This window comes from Biomphalaria glabrata, chromosome 10 (assembly GCF_947242115.1).
Source record: "Biomphalaria glabrata chromosome 10, xgBioGlab47.1, whole genome shotgun sequence".
Classification (NCBI taxonomy): domain Eukaryota; kingdom Metazoa; phylum Mollusca; class Gastropoda; family Planorbidae; genus Biomphalaria; species Biomphalaria glabrata.
In genome coordinates, this window is record NC_074720.1 from 1,549,932 (window position 1) to 1,566,514 (window position 16,583).

The 16,583-nt window shown below is 38.3% G+C and overlaps 1 protein-coding gene across 1 annotated transcript in view; it reads left to right on the plus strand.

Annotated features, from left to right (window-relative positions):
• Positions 1–15,957, plus strand: part of LOC106062283 (uncharacterized) — a 28,195-nt gene extending 12,238 nt beyond the window's left edge. The window contains exons 2-9 of the mRNA XM_056044454.1: positions 1,693–1,745; positions 4,330–4,447; positions 5,490–6,514; positions 7,364–7,517; positions 9,537–9,650; positions 10,557–10,697; positions 12,519–12,677; positions 13,069–15,957. Of these exons, the coding sequence (XP_055900429.1) occupies positions 1,693–1,745; positions 4,330–4,447; positions 5,490–6,514; positions 7,364–7,517; positions 9,537–9,650; positions 10,557–10,697; positions 12,519–12,677; positions 13,069–13,235 (1,931 nt within the window). The 3' untranslated portion in view covers positions 13,236–15,957. The remainder of the gene's footprint in view (positions 1–1,692; positions 1,746–4,329; positions 4,448–5,489; positions 6,515–7,363; positions 7,518–9,536; positions 9,651–10,556; positions 10,698–12,518; positions 12,678–13,068) is intronic.
• Positions 15,958–16,583: the final 626 nt, after the last annotated feature.

Here is a 16,583-nt window from a genome sequence, read left to right on the forward strand (position 1 = left end):
GATAATAATAGAGAACCACGTGGCAAAATGTTTGTTTGTTTACGTTTGGTGAATGAGGTCCATTATTACTAGCAATAAGTTCTTTCCAATAAATTTAAAGATACAATGAACGGATGCAGGGGCGGACTGGCTATATGGGCATTCGGGCAAATGCCCGGTGGGCCGGTACCCAAAATGGGCTGGTAGGGCCACGAAAGGGCCGCATGGATGCCACGCATCAAATTGTTAAAGTTTTTAGAAAAACCTTATAAAAAGGCCCTGTGAGCGTTGTGTTTAAAAAGAACAAAACTTTCACAGACGTTACACTGTAATACGATTTTAATGTAACACATTTTCCTAATATTGTGATGGCATACATCCGTAGATAGTGCTACTAGTAAGACTTCATTCTTTTAGGGCCTACACATTTAGCGATTAAAAGTCAACATAAGGCCTATATTTCTATAAAGATTTATAAAGAGTTCACTGTATGTATGCATATCGATACATTATCAAACTTAACATACTGACTTTGAGGACAGGTAGACCTAGAATTGGGTGCCCATCATATGATATACAAGTTATGGGCCGGATTGTGTAGAAATACCCGGGCCGATTTCGACTCCCAGTCCGCCCCTGAACGGATGCCTTCTGCTTTTTTTTTTCTACGGCCTTGGAATATTACTTTTGTGAAGGTCATTTATGTAAAGGAGAATTTGGAATTGATGAGCCCTAAATGTTATAAATAGCAAGTCTTATCTTGACATTTGGAACACTAGCCTCCTGATTGTATTCCTAATCCAAAGCCTTTCATTCTATGAAAGTAGAGCTCGTAGTTCAGTGGTTCCCAAACTGTGATCCGCGAGGTCTAAACAGGTGTTCCATAAACTACTGGAATAATTAACAAGTAGACCACTACCTGAATTGATCTCTCTACAAAAATAAGTAAATGTTCCGCTATTTACCCAGAATGTAAGAAGTGTTCCGTTAGGGAAAAAGGTTTGGGAACCACTGTCGTAGATATTAGCACTCTCGGTGACAAGTTGACCCTGAACAAAATAAACTATTGTTGCTTTATTGTACTGTCAATATCTCTATACTCTGCAATATCCTGTAACTGCTGCGTATCAAGCGCCATCTACGTGGTCCGGACCTAGGCATATGCAAACGAGGCAACACCCAAGAGGCTCCGATTGTTGAAATATAATAGGTTTTAAAAAAAAGATTAATTCAATTTTGTTTTCACAATTTTTTTTTCTATTTCATTTGGGGCCACTAAATTCATTTCGCCTAAGGCCACCAATCATATGAGGCCGGCCCTGTAGTCATGGAGCCTAGGCATATGCAAACTAGGCAACACCCAAGAGGCTCCGATTGTTGAAATATAATAGGTTTTAAAAAAATGATTAATTCCATTTGTTTTCACTATTTATTTATTTTTTCTATTTCATTTGGGGCCGCTTAATTCATTTCGCCTAAGGCCTCCAATCATCTGAGGCCGGCCCTGCATCCAGTAAGCCTAGATCTATATCTAGTAAATAACTTTGCAGAGTTTCTTGGTGTATTTACGATGATCTGATCCTAAGGAAAAAGAAAACAACAATTTAACATGAAAAAAAAACCCACCCTTGTTGTTAAATACATTATTTAAACGAAAATCATTTATGTTATGTAAAATGAACATACACATTTCCCTAACCTCTTTTATTACAGATAAACTGAGTTCTTTACGTCGATGGATGAGAAAACGTGACGAGGACAGTAAGGTTAGTAACCTTATATAAGATAAGAAGATAAGATAAGTCAAATGTAGTTTAACACAAGGCCTATAGGCCTACAATTATTTAGCCTCATCTTTATATACACTCGTATGAGTACCTCGCTATTTACAAATCTTATATAAACTCACTCTGTCTGGTAAAAAGTTTGAACATGACTTTTCTCCCACTTCCCATTCTCGGATCAAGTTGAAACTTTCAGAATTATGCATTGCAGCTAACGCAACTTCAATCAACAACACAATCAATTAAAACAATTAATCAGTTAGTCAATCAATGTATAAATAGGCCTATTAGGCCCCTATTAGTAATTATTTTGTTTTATATTAAACTAAGGGGAATAAGTGCTACTTAATGAGAGATGCAGATACAAATATAGATTTATCCCCCTTATTAGGTTTTGTCACGTTTTATTCTTCCACTTCCCATTTTTCATATTTTTTTCATTATTTAATCACTTGATAAATCCAAATAGATTCTATGTTAAAAAAAAAGTGCCCCCCTCCGGTAAGCTCTGTAAAGATCCACGCCATTTCGCCCTCACTGGCACAGAGGAAAGTAGATGGCAGAAGAGGAGAGCCCGTATAGAAGACAGGGCAGAATACGTTAAGAAAACTTAAAACAGACCCCCGGCAGACAAGGGCTTTCTCTGCATCAGGTATAGAAAAATATGTAGGTCACAACTGGGCTTACGTAGCTATTTGAAACATTGCACTTATCCTTAAACTTGGGAATCGAAGACATCGCTGCTACTATATTCTATGCATAAAGATAAGATAAGATAAGATATTTTTTTATTAATCCAATCTAATGGAAATTCAGTTAGACTTCAATTGACAAACTCAGCGAAACTACTGTACAAAAAAACAATATTTTTGTTTTAAAATTCGAACATCATTCACTCACGAAACAGATACACATTCACAACCAGCGCGTTTATGAGTTTGACTTCTTCTCGATAAAGGAATGAAGCGTAGGCCTACGCCTACAAGAAGCAAGGTGTACAGATATAAGCTAATAGGCTTACATTATTGAGGAATAAGTACTGTTTAGGTGCAAAGTAATAAGTATGACAGAATAATGAATAATGACTACAAAGGATCGTTTAGTGACGCCGATCTGCGTAGCTTTGTCGGTTATCAGCTGACACTTGTTACACAGGCCAGTGTACTTCCAAAGGACTGGTGAACACACTTTTCGTGTAAATCAAACTTAATATTGTTACTGGTCGATCTAAAATAAAAAAAAGACTTGTGTGTTCATTAGAAAGCCAGGAGACGGAAGAAAAGAAAGTGTGTCAGGGTCAGGTCAGGCCCGGGAAATTGAGGACAGCCGAGAGTTTAAGTCGAGACAGATATTCCAGTGCAAGTGAAGCACAGCTATAAGTCAGGCCTTTCGTGCTACCAATTGTAAAGTTTTTATTTTTCTTAATTGTTTATTTAGTAAAGCCATTAAAGTGTCTAGCCGATTGGAACCCGAGTTGTCAGCTTCTTGAGTTAGCTATTTCATTTTGGCCAGTGTTTATAGAGTTCTAGCAATACCGTTATTCTAGAGCAGGGGTTCTCAACCTGTGGGTCGCGACCCCCTTGGGTCGATTGACGATTTGCCAGGGGTCGCCTAAGACCATCGAAAATATGGATTATTATTGTCTATTCTTCTATTGCTGTATGTGTGTGTGTGTGGGAGGGGGGTCGCGTCAGAGTGGTGGATTGTAAAAAGGGGTCGCCGAGCTTAAAAGGTTGTGAACCGCTATTCTAGAGACTGGCGCGATGTTCCGTGGGCCCATTTTATAAGAGAACATCTTATAAATCTTTTAATATATTACTATTTAGAGTCGTAGAAGCCAAAGATCAGCTTAAGCGCCAACTTGCCTTAGCTGACTTAGAAGAGAGCACCTGGCTGCATGCGGCCTCAGAACGAGACAGCTGGAGGTCACTTACAAAGGCCGCGGGATACACATTTAAGACCATAAGAAAATCCGCTGCCGAGGACGGACGCAGATGGCGAAAAGAAAATCTAAATCGTCCACCTGCGGACAATGGTTATGCTTACCTTGGATGAGGCAAAATATGTAGGTCACAGCTGGGGCTGCGCAGCCACGGGAAATTCTGTATTCCTCACTAATCTTCGGACTCGAAGACAAGCCTTATTATTATTTAGAGCCATAATACAATCCAAGGCGGCCATTTCGACGACGCCTTAAAAATGTGTCCAAACGCCTACATAGCCAGTCCTCCCCTGGGTATCACATAGTCTACATCAGGGGTTCTCAAACTGTGGTTCAGCGACCCCCTTGGGGGTCGATAGACGATTTGCCTGGGGTCGCCTAAGACCATCGAAAATATGGATCTTTATTGTCTATTCTTCTATTGCTGTATGTTTGTGTGTGTGTGGGGGGGGGTGGTCGAGGCAGAGTGGGGGATTGTAAAAAGGGGTCGCCGAGCATAAAAGGTTGAGAACCGCTGGTCTACATTGTATTACCCAATTTCTGCCTTAATATTGCGTTGATATTGCTATCCCACCCCTCACTTCACCTCTTATTTAAAGCACTATTGTTTTATTCTATCTTCAGAGCAGAGGCATAGACCAACAAATTAATAACCCAGGATTTCAAGAAAAATTCTATTACAGTCAGCCAGGGGCTGAAAGTTCAAGAGGAACAGCCCGAATAACTATAACTAACTATACGGGTAAATATATAATCTTGGGCTATTTTTTTTCCTTAGTCCAAATAAATAATAAATACTGTATATTGAATTAAGGAAATATAATATTGATTTTTAAGAACATATAATTTTATTCTGTTTAAATGCGAATTTAATATACTGTAATAACTCTAACATAGATCCTTCTTCTAAGCTCATTGACTCCGTTATTTCCCCAATGTCAACATTCTTTATAAGTCTGGTTTCAAAGAGTGCACACGCTAATGCACTAACTTGGATAGCGGTGTGCAGGCCAGTGCTATAACAATACTTAATGTTATAAAATTTCAGATTTTAAGATATATAAGGCAGATGCTGTAAATGTCATCTATTTCTGTGGCCCACGATGAACAAATGTGTCATGTGGCCAGCACAACGATCAACTGCCTTTACGTTTCCACCTTAGGTACCAATTAGAGTTGTGTGGACTCGGAGGTGCCCTTAAAATCCCGAAATTCAAAATCACACTCTTCACTGGGATTCAAACCCGAGACCTCTCAGTACAAAGGCTAAGCGCTTTACCTCTGGAAGGATTAACTATTAGTTATCAATACAAGTATAAAAATGACTAATTTAGCAACTACCACTGTAAGTTTCTATATTAAAATAGATTAAATCCAATACATATTTTGTCCGATATGCCAATGCTTCAGCAATGTTAACCCATTTAAAACTACGACAGTCACACTGACTTATGGCATGCTTTAACCCGAATCAACCAAAACAAAAAATTCATAGGATCGTGCGCATTACTTATTTGGATGCTAGAACTAATTGGTACATGTCTCCTTGTAACCTAGTGTCATTATAGTATGGAAGGAGTAGCCTGAGTCAGCCATAAAAAACAACAACAATGACTTAGAAGAGTTTAAAACTGTAACACGGATGACTAAAATTAACTCACTTATACGCGTAGGACGTACATATCAATTTGTTTGTATTTTAAGGAATGTCTATAATTTATAAGATAAGCTTAAAGGTAAGATCCAAATAAGAGAAGTGAATGTATTTTTTTTTCTGAACGTAGGTCCAAGCCGTCCAAGCAAGACTTACAATTATCCCTTTGGAAAAGAAAGAACAAAGTATGTCTATGTTAATCCTCAGAATAAAAGCAGGAATTCAGACGAAGGATCGGTCAGCGGGAGAAGAAACTCCAGGAGAGGACAGACAGTCGTGGTGGTGGACAGTCCATCAAGCCAATCTGATGCAAGGAGACCACTGCCCAGCACGCAGTCTGGATGGGGGTACGACCAACAGGAGAACGATGAGGAGACCAGCAGGCAGGACGAACTGAGGCGGCAGCGCGAAGAGCTTCTCCGGAAGCGTCAGGAGATCGAAACTTTAAGGAGGAAACAAAAAGAAGAGGAAGAGGCCATTAGGAGAGAGGTGGAGGAGCAAAGGAGGAGAACTGAGGATGAGACGCGACGAAGGTTAACAGAGGAGGAGGAAAGAAAGAGGCGGTTAGTAGAACAAGAGAGGAGACGGAGGGAAGAAGTGAGAAGAAGAGAGGAAGAAAGGAGGAGGGAAGAGGAAAGGAGAAGAGAAGAGGAGAAAAGAGTAATAAGAGAACCTGGTGTTGAGACCCCAGATTCATTGCGGAGAGCTATGGAGGCTAGAAGACGCAATTTAGAAGCAGAAGAAGCTAGAAGACGTAATTTGGAAGCAGAAGAGGTTAGAAGACGCAATTTAGAAGCAGAAGAGGTTAGAAGACGCAATTTAGAAGCAGAAGAAGCTAGAAGACGTAATTTAGAAGAGTCCAAGAGAAGGGATTACGAACAACAGAGGAGACTTCAATGGCGCTGGAGGCAAGGCTCCAACGTGACGTCTCCTAGCCCACCCGTCACGTGGACTCAGAGCCAGGGCTCAAGGACCACATACCTACCAGGAAATCAATACACGTACCCCTCTGGGTCAGCGCAAGGTTGGGATCAACAAACTGGATATCGCTATGGAGATCCAAGAGTAGTCGTGAGTGGTCAAGGGTTCGCCAACACTGGATACAGAACGCAGTATGACTACGGTCAAAGCAACTACGATCAGGAAGACTCATCGGTAAGCCAGTAGATAAATATACTTTTACAAAGCTTATTTCAACTCACTCTGTCTGTCTGTCTGGTAAAAAGTTTGTACACGCTATTTCTCCGTCACCCAATATCGGATCATGTTGTAATTTTGCACAATTATTTCTTTTACCCGAGTACACAAGAATGAAGTTAAAAAATAACCAATTAGTAAATTAACTATTGCTAATTAATTTTTTTGTTTGGTATCTCGAACAAGGGAAAGAAGTTTTACTTGACTGAAGTTGTGGTATAAGCTGAATTAGTCCCCTTTATAGGTTGCCGCTCTTAATTGTAAAAAAAAATAATATATAATTATACAATCTTCTCTAGCCATAAGTACCTCAATAGCAGAGTGGTTAGCACGTCGGCCTGAGGAGCTGTAAGCCACGAGTTCGAATTCAGGTCCCTGACCCCACCCCTTTAAAAAAAAATAATTACGGTAAAATCCACTCAGATATTCCCCCTCCCCCCCCCCTCCCATTTTTCCAACTGATCCAGACTAGTGATAGGGTTGTAGCGTATTGAGAAAGCTAAAAGTATGAAATAGCGATAAACAAAAAAAAATATAAATACATTATTAATCGCACAGATTTATTGATGTTGGTCTTGATCTATTACAAATTTAACTAAGCCTATATGACCAAACCAAACTAATTGATACAATTACACTTCGTATAAGCTTTTTTTTTTCTTTTTTTTGAAGTATTTTTTTTTTTTATTTTTTTTTTATTTTACCATTCTGTCAGAAGTTAGATGTAAATTCAGTTACATGTATTGTAATGAACTTTTTTTCCGAACAAAATTACTGTCGATGTTGACTAAAGAATATTTTTTAAAGGACTGTCCAGATCTGGGGCTAGAGATGCGTATCAACGGCCTTGACTGTCGAAATGCCATTCGAACCTTTGGCACTTACTTGTGCTACAGTCACGAGTTGACATCGAAACTGTGTTGTGAAACATGCAAAGAAGTAAAACAGCCTTCAAATGTAGGTAAGTGACTCTCTAGCCCAGCGGTTCTCAACCTTTTAAGCTCGGCGACCCCTTTTTTACAATATCTCACTCTGCGCGACCCCCCCCCCCCATACACACACATACAGCAATAGAAGAATAGACAGTAACAATCCTTATTTGTGATGGTCTTAGGCGACCCCTGGCAAATCGTCAATTGACCCCCAAGTGGGTCGCGACCCACAGGTTGAGAACCCCTGCTCTAGCCGATGTTTCAAAACATTCAATCATAGAGAATGTTGTGAATTATTTATGAAAGTGTTCCAACTAAAGTAATGCCAATTGTAGTGACCTAGTTTAGAGATTATGTTAGGTTTGTTGTGTTAGGAAGGACATAGCTCTAGACAGCACCAGATGGAGAGAGACAGTGACCAAGAAAGCTATGGACAGTGAAAGAACATCTTCTTATCTTATATAATACAGACGTTACTACAAAAAAAAAAAAGAAGATGGTTACGTCCTTTCGCGTCATGGGTCTCAACTCAGGAAGAAAAACGTACAATACGAAAAATGGCCAACCCCTCTACCACCGAAGCAAAAGCCGAATTATCCTGCGATATTTGTGGACGGGAGTGTCTCTCCAGAATAGAGCTCCACAGCCACATGAGGAAGTGTGCGAGATGAACCATAGTCGTTCTACGACTGAAGGAGGCCAACAATATTGTGCGTTGTTTTTAGCGACGGTAAAAGTGGTGACGTAGTCAGACAGTCGAATGACGTTGCAGAATACGGGTACATGATAGGAGGAGAATATGGCTAGGACTTGTAGAAAGATGGATATTAAATAGACTGCTAAATAAAACGACGGATAGAGAGACAAGACGATCATCCCCATCTGTAAATAAACATCAGGTGAAAGTCTTCACAAGTTTTATCAAGTATATGATAGTTAATGGACCTCATTCACCAATCGTAAACAAACAACATTTAGCCACGTGGTGCTTTATCACTTCTATATAATTTACGATCTCATGTTTAATTCATGATGGTTGTCACGTGACAGTTTTTTTTCCCACTGTTTTATCAATAAGATCACGTGACTAAATGTTGTTTGTTTACGATTGGTGAATGAGGTCCATTGTTGTGCCCCTTGGATAAGTTCGGACTCGCGTTAGAATAAGTGAAGTATTTACTATTACCAGACAACACACAAAAACCGAGCCAGGACACAATGTTATAAATAAAATATAATAATATAATGTTATCAGATTTGCCAATTAATGGCAACATTTTAAACTCTTGTATTCAATAATCTAAACTTTTAAAATAACACTCACAAGAATAAATTTGGGGAATTATTTTATACTTTTGATTCCGTCATGTTGCGAAACACACGTAATTCACTAAACGAAAACAGACTTGTGTAACTTATTCATTGTTGAGTTATGAAGAGATGTCCTCAACATCAATGAGTAAATTCGAAACAGGATCACAATGGCATTGGGGACACACTATGACCTGCTGACCATTGTCCAAAACAAAAACGCAAACTAAAACTGTTTGACCTTATCGCAAAGACCTTTCTTCATGAAACAGTACCAGGAAAAAGAAAAAGAGGCAGACATAGATAGCAATTCAAATTACAGAATGGACGAACCTATAATTGAATGAGGCTCAAGGCAAAAAACAGAAAGAAATGGAGAAAAACGGTAAAAAAAAAAACCGGTCTTGCTATTTTTACAACATTTATGGATCATACCAACATCTAAATCTAAATATTGTACTGGCTAGTATTACAATCACCAAAGTCTTATATGCCCTACTGCGCCACTGGCTACCATAACATACATTTAATTCTTACATGCCCTTCTGGCTACCATTACCAACATCTAAGTCTTTAAGTCCTTTTAGGCTAAGATTACCAACTGGCTGTAATTATAAACATCTAAGTCTCTAGACTCAGACTTACTGGCTGCAATAAAAAAAATATACATGTCTATATACTGTATGTCTTGCTGTATGCTCTCGAGACACTTAAGACTGTCTGTACTTATTGTCCAGGCTGTGAATATGGGGACCATGTAGACAACTGTAAAATCTTAACGCCATCTGACTGTTACGATTTGAGAAACAGACATTCTTGTTGTGCGACATGCGAACGCTTCAAGAAACAAAGTGAGTTTTTTTTCTACCTGTCTCAACGTCTGTCCACACCTAAGCGCTCTTAAGATCAGTTATTAATCATTTGAAAGATCGGCCCTATAACGTTTTTCTATTTAATAACCTTAAATTGATTGCTTGTTTTACTATTATGTGTTGTAATGTAAACAAATACTTTGGCCACTACCGTTAGTGTTTGCATCTATTTTGTTATTATTATAGTAGCAGTGCCGAATTTAAGTATGTTGAGGCCCCTACACATATTTTGAACACCTTAATAAAAATACACTTATTAATAATACTTATAGCTAAAAGCATGCCAGATTTTACAATAAAGAGCAAGTTTTATTTCATTTTCCTTTTTAAAAAAATATTTAATATGCATATTTAAGATTTTTAAAAAATGCATATTTTTGAGTTTGTGGAGGGAAGACCGTTGATAGACACACTGCAGTACATTCGGAGCTGCATTTACATATTCCGAGTATGCTACAAAAGGAAACTTCTTCAACCTGACAGTGTCGCCAGCCGATGTAAGATTTTAAGTGTAAGCGCTAAAAATACGAAAAAAAAAAATTAAAAAAAAATCTAAATTTCTGACCCGTCGAAATTCAGATATTTTTTTAAAATCTCTTTTTTGGATGCCCTCTCTTTTGTGCAGGCCCCGTGGCAGTAGCCCCGCCTGCCCTCTCGTAAAACTTAAAACCGGCCCTGAATAGTAGCAGTGCTGAAGTGGACAATTGTAATCAAACCGAACTTCTGTTTATTTGCACGAATAAAATTATCTCATCTTAGAAGTTCTAATACAAGGTCCAACTTGAATAGCTCTTCATTTCATGTGTTGTTGTATTTGCTATGTCTTTTTAAGTTTGTATGGAATAAATTTTTGCTTTGTTTAAATAGTTGCCTAATGTTTGATAGATGCCCCAGCTGGTTGTGAGTACGGCGATGCAGTAGGGCGGTGTGACAGTGTTCGACAGAATCCTGGGCTGTGCTATATCCCCAACAACCAGAGAAGCTGTTGCCAGACGTGCAGTCAGATTCAGAACGCCAATAATCCCAGTAAGTAGGCCTACTTTTATGGTTGCAGCGTTTTTGAATGTCCTAGGTAAGAAAACACATGACCCGAAGGACCCGTTATTCCTTTTTAATTTTTATAAAATCACTCTCTATAATCACATTATGGCCCCTTTTGTCTCGAGATGCAATGGTTTTACCTTTACCTATTCCTTAGTATGTTGGACCGTTGGGGCACCATGCAATATCTGTCGACCGTCTTTCTCCATTTCTCTCTGTCTTTTCGCTTTAGTTTGAACCTCTTTCAATGGCAGGCCCGTCCATTCTTTTATGTTGTTTTTCCATCGCTTTCTCTGTCTGCCTCTTCTTCTTTTTCCTGGTAATGTTCCCTTAAGGAAGGTCTTTGCGAGCCCCCAAAAATCTTGTAATATGGCCATAGATTTTTAGCTTTCTTTTTTTTACGATAGTTAGCAGGTCATCACGGGGTCCAACCGCTGCAGTAACCCTGTCTCTAATCTCTTGGTTTGTGATGCAGTCATTAAATGATAAAATCCGCATCACATTTAAGGACATTTAAAGACCGCAGTTCAATGGGTATGCCTATAAAAATTCACAGGAGATATATCTAAATTATACTTAAACTACAGCAGCACCATGTCTTGGCGCTTTACGATACTCTGTTTACCCTTGAGTATGGCTGGCATTGACTGCTACCGCATAATGAAAACATCAATGCCTTAAATTATATTATTAGCATTAATAATACTAATTTTATTTATAAAGCGTTGTTAACAAACAAAATTTAGGCTCAAGGCGCTGTAATAACATTACAAACACAAACAAGAGATCTAAAATGACAGTTAATCTAAAAAAAGTTTTAAACAGATAGGTCTTAATGTTCTTCTTAAAAGTGGTGTAGCATGTTGTCTGTCTGAGATCAATGGGGAGTGAGTCCGTGAACTGAAAAAGCCCGCAGACCATAGCTTCTGAGGGAGAGCATTTAAAAAGTTCCTCTTTCAGATCTTGTAATTTATAAATGATGCTAAGAGCATCCGTTTCTTTGACCAGCGGTTAACTAGCAGGGTGTCACGTGGCCAGCACAACGACCGTCCGCCTTTACTTTCCTCAATTAAAGTCAGGTACCCATCTTTGCATTAGTAACGAAACAATGAAGAACATTCAAGGGAGGTAATACACTATGCATGCAGAACAGGGGTTCTCAACCTGTGGTTCGCGACCCCCTTGGGGGTCGATTGACTATTTGCCAGGGGTCGCCTAAGACCATCGATAATATGGATTGTTATTGTCTACTCTTCTATTGCTGTGTGTGTATGTGGGGGGGGGGGTCGCGGCAGAGTGAGGGATTGTAAAAAGGGGTCGCCGAACTTAAAAGGTTGAGAACCGCTGATGTAGAACTATCTATACCAGTGTTTCCCAAACATATTCCTTAACGGGATACTTCGCACATTCAAAGAATTCTGAAAGCTTTCATTGTTTTTAATGTTGAAATTTTTCGGTTATCCGACACCCTTCCGGTCCCGTAATCGTCAGACTAGCATGATATTTTAGCATTCAGTAAAGAATTGAATAAACAAATAGACGGATATAATCAATAAGATCACCGTCTTAAGTAGACATCATTGACGAACTTCGTAGTGTATATCTATTGTAAGGATTCCTTACAATACTGAAGTATTACTAGATATAGACCTACATAGAAATTATAGACTGCCATCAGATTCCTAAAGAAGGAATTTATTTTTTGTGTACGAGTATGTTACTAATTTTTCTTATGTTAAAGTATGTAAGGGTATAATTAGTTGGATTCAGAGTCTTTTTAAAAAAAAAAGTTTGTTCCATTACCAGGTTGTGCCTATGGAGACTTTATGCCTAGTCTATGCCAGCCTTATGACAGTAACACATCTGGCGGAGTTAGAGTCAACTGCTACTCGCCGCACAGACGGAAAATATGCTGTCAAACTTGCGAACAGATTCGTGAGTGGGCGTCCGTGGGTATGCCTTCAGGTGAGAACATTTATATAAATGTGATCTTTTCTCTAGGATCCAGGTATGGCGTGATGAAAAATGTGTTTAATTTTCAAAAGATATGGCTATTAGATGCCTAATCTGGGAGGGAAGATGTGTCCAGCATGCTAAAAGATGAGTAGATGTGGCATGTATTGTGGCTTTTTGTGGTGGGGCAATGTGTCTTTCATAATGGGATATGAATATTGTATGCTGAAATGTAGCGTGGAGAATGTATCAAGTAAATTGACAAATGGAATTATTCGCTTATTGTCAATGATATAATGATAACGTATTGACTCTCTCTCTCTCTCTCTCTCTCTCTCCTCTCTCTCTCTCTCTCTCTCTCTCCCTAGCTATCCATATATATATAACGTTTTTCAACTTTCAGATTGCCAGTATGGTGACAAGCCAATCTCTTTTTATTACCCTCAATATGGCCGACTGACCTGTTCTAACTTGTTCCAGTTTCTTGACGTCAGCGAATGTCGCACCAACCCTGTAGTAGCTTCCAACTGTTGTTACACTTGCAACAGATATATCAACAACAGAGGGTGATCTGTAACAACACACATAACAGAGTGTAATCTCCTGTAACGCAAACAATAGACTTTGATCCAGAATGACACCAGACAATATAAGTTTGATCTAACAATAATACCAGACAATACAGTTTGATACAACCACCATAGACAAAAGCATGGCCGAATTTGGGGGTCTGGAGGCCCCGGGGCAACGAAGGATAGAAAGCTCCTTATTATTTTCTGACTAAAGAAAACTGTTTTCCTTCTCTTTCAAAAACTGTATTGCCAACAAACAAATTTGATTCCACACAAAATGTAATTTGTTAAAAGTCAAATACAATTTACTAAAACTAAATTACAGCGGTAGCGAATGGAACTGTGCGAGCTTTTTTCTCTATTGTGGAGGCCCCACCTGTGGTGACCCTGGTGCAATAGTTCGGTCTGACCCCCAAATCCGGCCTAGACAGAAGAGTTTGGTGCTAAACAACACAGACAAGTGACAATTTGATCCACAATCACTTAGACTCTAGACTTAATCTTCTTTAAAAAGATGATTCAGAAATTACGCCATAAGATAATATAATAGTGCAGACAATTGCGTAGGATCAGCATTAACAGTTGACATTGAAATGTAATCAATAATATTTCCATTTCGACGATATAAAGCTAGATCTGCAATAGCACCAGACTCTAAACTGTGATTAAAGACACTCTGACAATACATTATGAGCTGCGAAATCACAGACGGAAGTTTTATCAACAGCAATAGATCTCTAACGCAAACAATAGAATGTGATACACAGCCACACTTAGAAACAGCCTGAAGAGATAGATTTACGCTTATGTAGTTGTCAAAAGTTGGATTTATCTAGATTAATCTAGAACAAGCTAAGGCAATAAAGTGTTTAAAAAAGGGGGGGCAGGTGAAATAATCAGGATTAACTACTGATTCTTGTCTTACCTACTAATCTTCTTGTCACAATAAACAGCTTCTTTGATTTATATTCTATGGCCTGCTAGAACATGTTTTAGAGAAACAAGATTTTTAGTTCCTGAAAAACTTCCTCCTTAGTAACAATACAAGTTTTGAAAGCCTCTGAATAGACCTGTCACGTTTGTAGGGATCTCTTTTACGGTTCTTCTATTGTAATGTGAACAGCAGGGGTGTATTTTTTAAATTAAGGCCTAAGCCCCGGGACCTTGCATTGAATAAAGAAACATTGTGAAAAGAATAACATTGATACACATTATAATTAAATATTGAAGTGTTGTGTTTATGTTGTATTCACTCAATGGACGTTGTGGCTATATGGGCATTGTGCAAATGCACCGGGCAACCGAAAGGGCCGCATGGATATAACTATGCCCCCGTATTAAATTGTCAAAGATTTTGTAATATTCTCTTATAAAAAGGCCCCTTTGAGCGTTGTGCTAAATAAAAATAAATCTTTTGCAGACTCAGCAGTGTAATACTAATTTAATCTTAACGCATTTTCCGAAATAATGTAATAGCCAACATCCGTAGACAAGTGCTACTAGTGGGCTTCATCCTTTATGGGCCTACACACTTATAGCGATAAAAAATTAACATAAGGCCAATATTTTTTATAATGGTATAGAGTTCATATGCACGCGTACAGTTTTCAAATCATTATCAAACTTAGCATAATGATTTTGAGGACAGGCAGGCCTATAATCGGATGTCCATCATGTGAAATTTATGGGCCTGATTGTATAGAATTGCCCGGGCCGATTTTGACATCCAGATGATCCAGTCCGTCCCTGATTCACTCCATGCTTTGTACCATTGTGTGTTTAGTGTTTATAATCTGTTTTTATATTGTAATTGTTTAACTATTCTAAAATTATGATATGTATTGTATCCGCTATTTTATTGTTCACTGACCTTACTAACAGTGTGATGGTATAACTAAGCTAGTCTTCCACATCTATATACATTGTGCTGCTTTTTTAAATATGTAAATAGGTTTTACCATCCAATGACATTGAATAGTCTGATTCTGGTTTATCTCTTTAAACTGACATACAAGTTACAGTGTAATCTCGAATTGTGATGTGAAAAAAAAAGAGGAAAATTTCAGTAACAATGAAATTATTTTGTAAAGGAACGTCTGTAATTTTTTTTTTTTAATAATAATAGTTTCCCTTTATGTCCTTAGTGCTCTCCCTTCGCTGTGCCCCACTGCCACTCGCATTTTTATCATTTGAAATGAATTTATTTATATGAAATGAATTTGTTCATAAACATATTATTGTTATTAGAAAATAGATATGCGAATGTATTATGGAAATTAAAAAAAAAATTAAATAAACTGAATACACACTAGAAAAGTGTTACTTTTTTACTTTCAAAAAGGGGCAAAAGTCAATCTGTACGTTTTATTATCTTGTCTGGTATCTTGAACAAGGGAAAGAAATCGTACTTGACAGATGTGGTGGTATTAGTTGAGACATCTTGAGCCTAGAGTGATCATTTTTTATGCATTTAAAAAAAATGTACCCCCTTCTCTCCCCCCTCCCCTCCCTTTTTCCTAACTGGTCCTAGACAAGTGATAGGATCATAGACCAGGGGCGGACTGGGTGTTAAGATCGGCCAGGGCATTTCTATACACTTCGGCTCATATCGTACGAGGGGCATCCAATTCTAGGTCTACCTAATGTATCGATAACTGAACGCATGCATACAATGAATCTTCATAAGTAAGAAATATATAGGCCTTAGGTTGCTTTTTAATCGCTAAGTGTGTAGACCCTAAAAGGATGCAGCCTACTGGTAGCCCTGCCAACGGATATAGGTTATTACATTATTTCAGGAAAATGTGTTAGATTAAATTAGTATTAATCAAACTATAGAGTCTGTAAAAGATTTTTTTTTAACTCGAAGCTCAGAGGGTCCCTTTTACAAGAGAATAGTATAAAACATTTAACAATTTAATGTAACACTTTCTATAGTCTCATTCATAAGGCCCTTTAGGTGGCCCTACCGGCCCAGTTGGGTACCGGCCCACCGGGCATTTGCCCAAACGCCCATATAGCCAGTCCGCCCCTGATCATAGAGCATTGAGAAAGCTGACTGATCCAAACTAATTGATACAATTATACTTAACATAAGCTTTGTTTTCATAACAAGAATTTTTTTATGTTTTTCTTGTTTTGTTGATTTTTGTGTTGTCGGATACAAAAAATAATTGTGTAAAAATTTCAGCCTAATTTGAACTTGGGTGTGGGAAAAATAACATATACAAGCTTTTTACCATACAGACAGACAGAGTGAGTTGATATAAGCTAGGTAATAAAAAGGCAACTCGTACAGGGCTCCAGCTGGAATGGCTTGCTCGTGTGCAACCAAACAGTCTGGGCT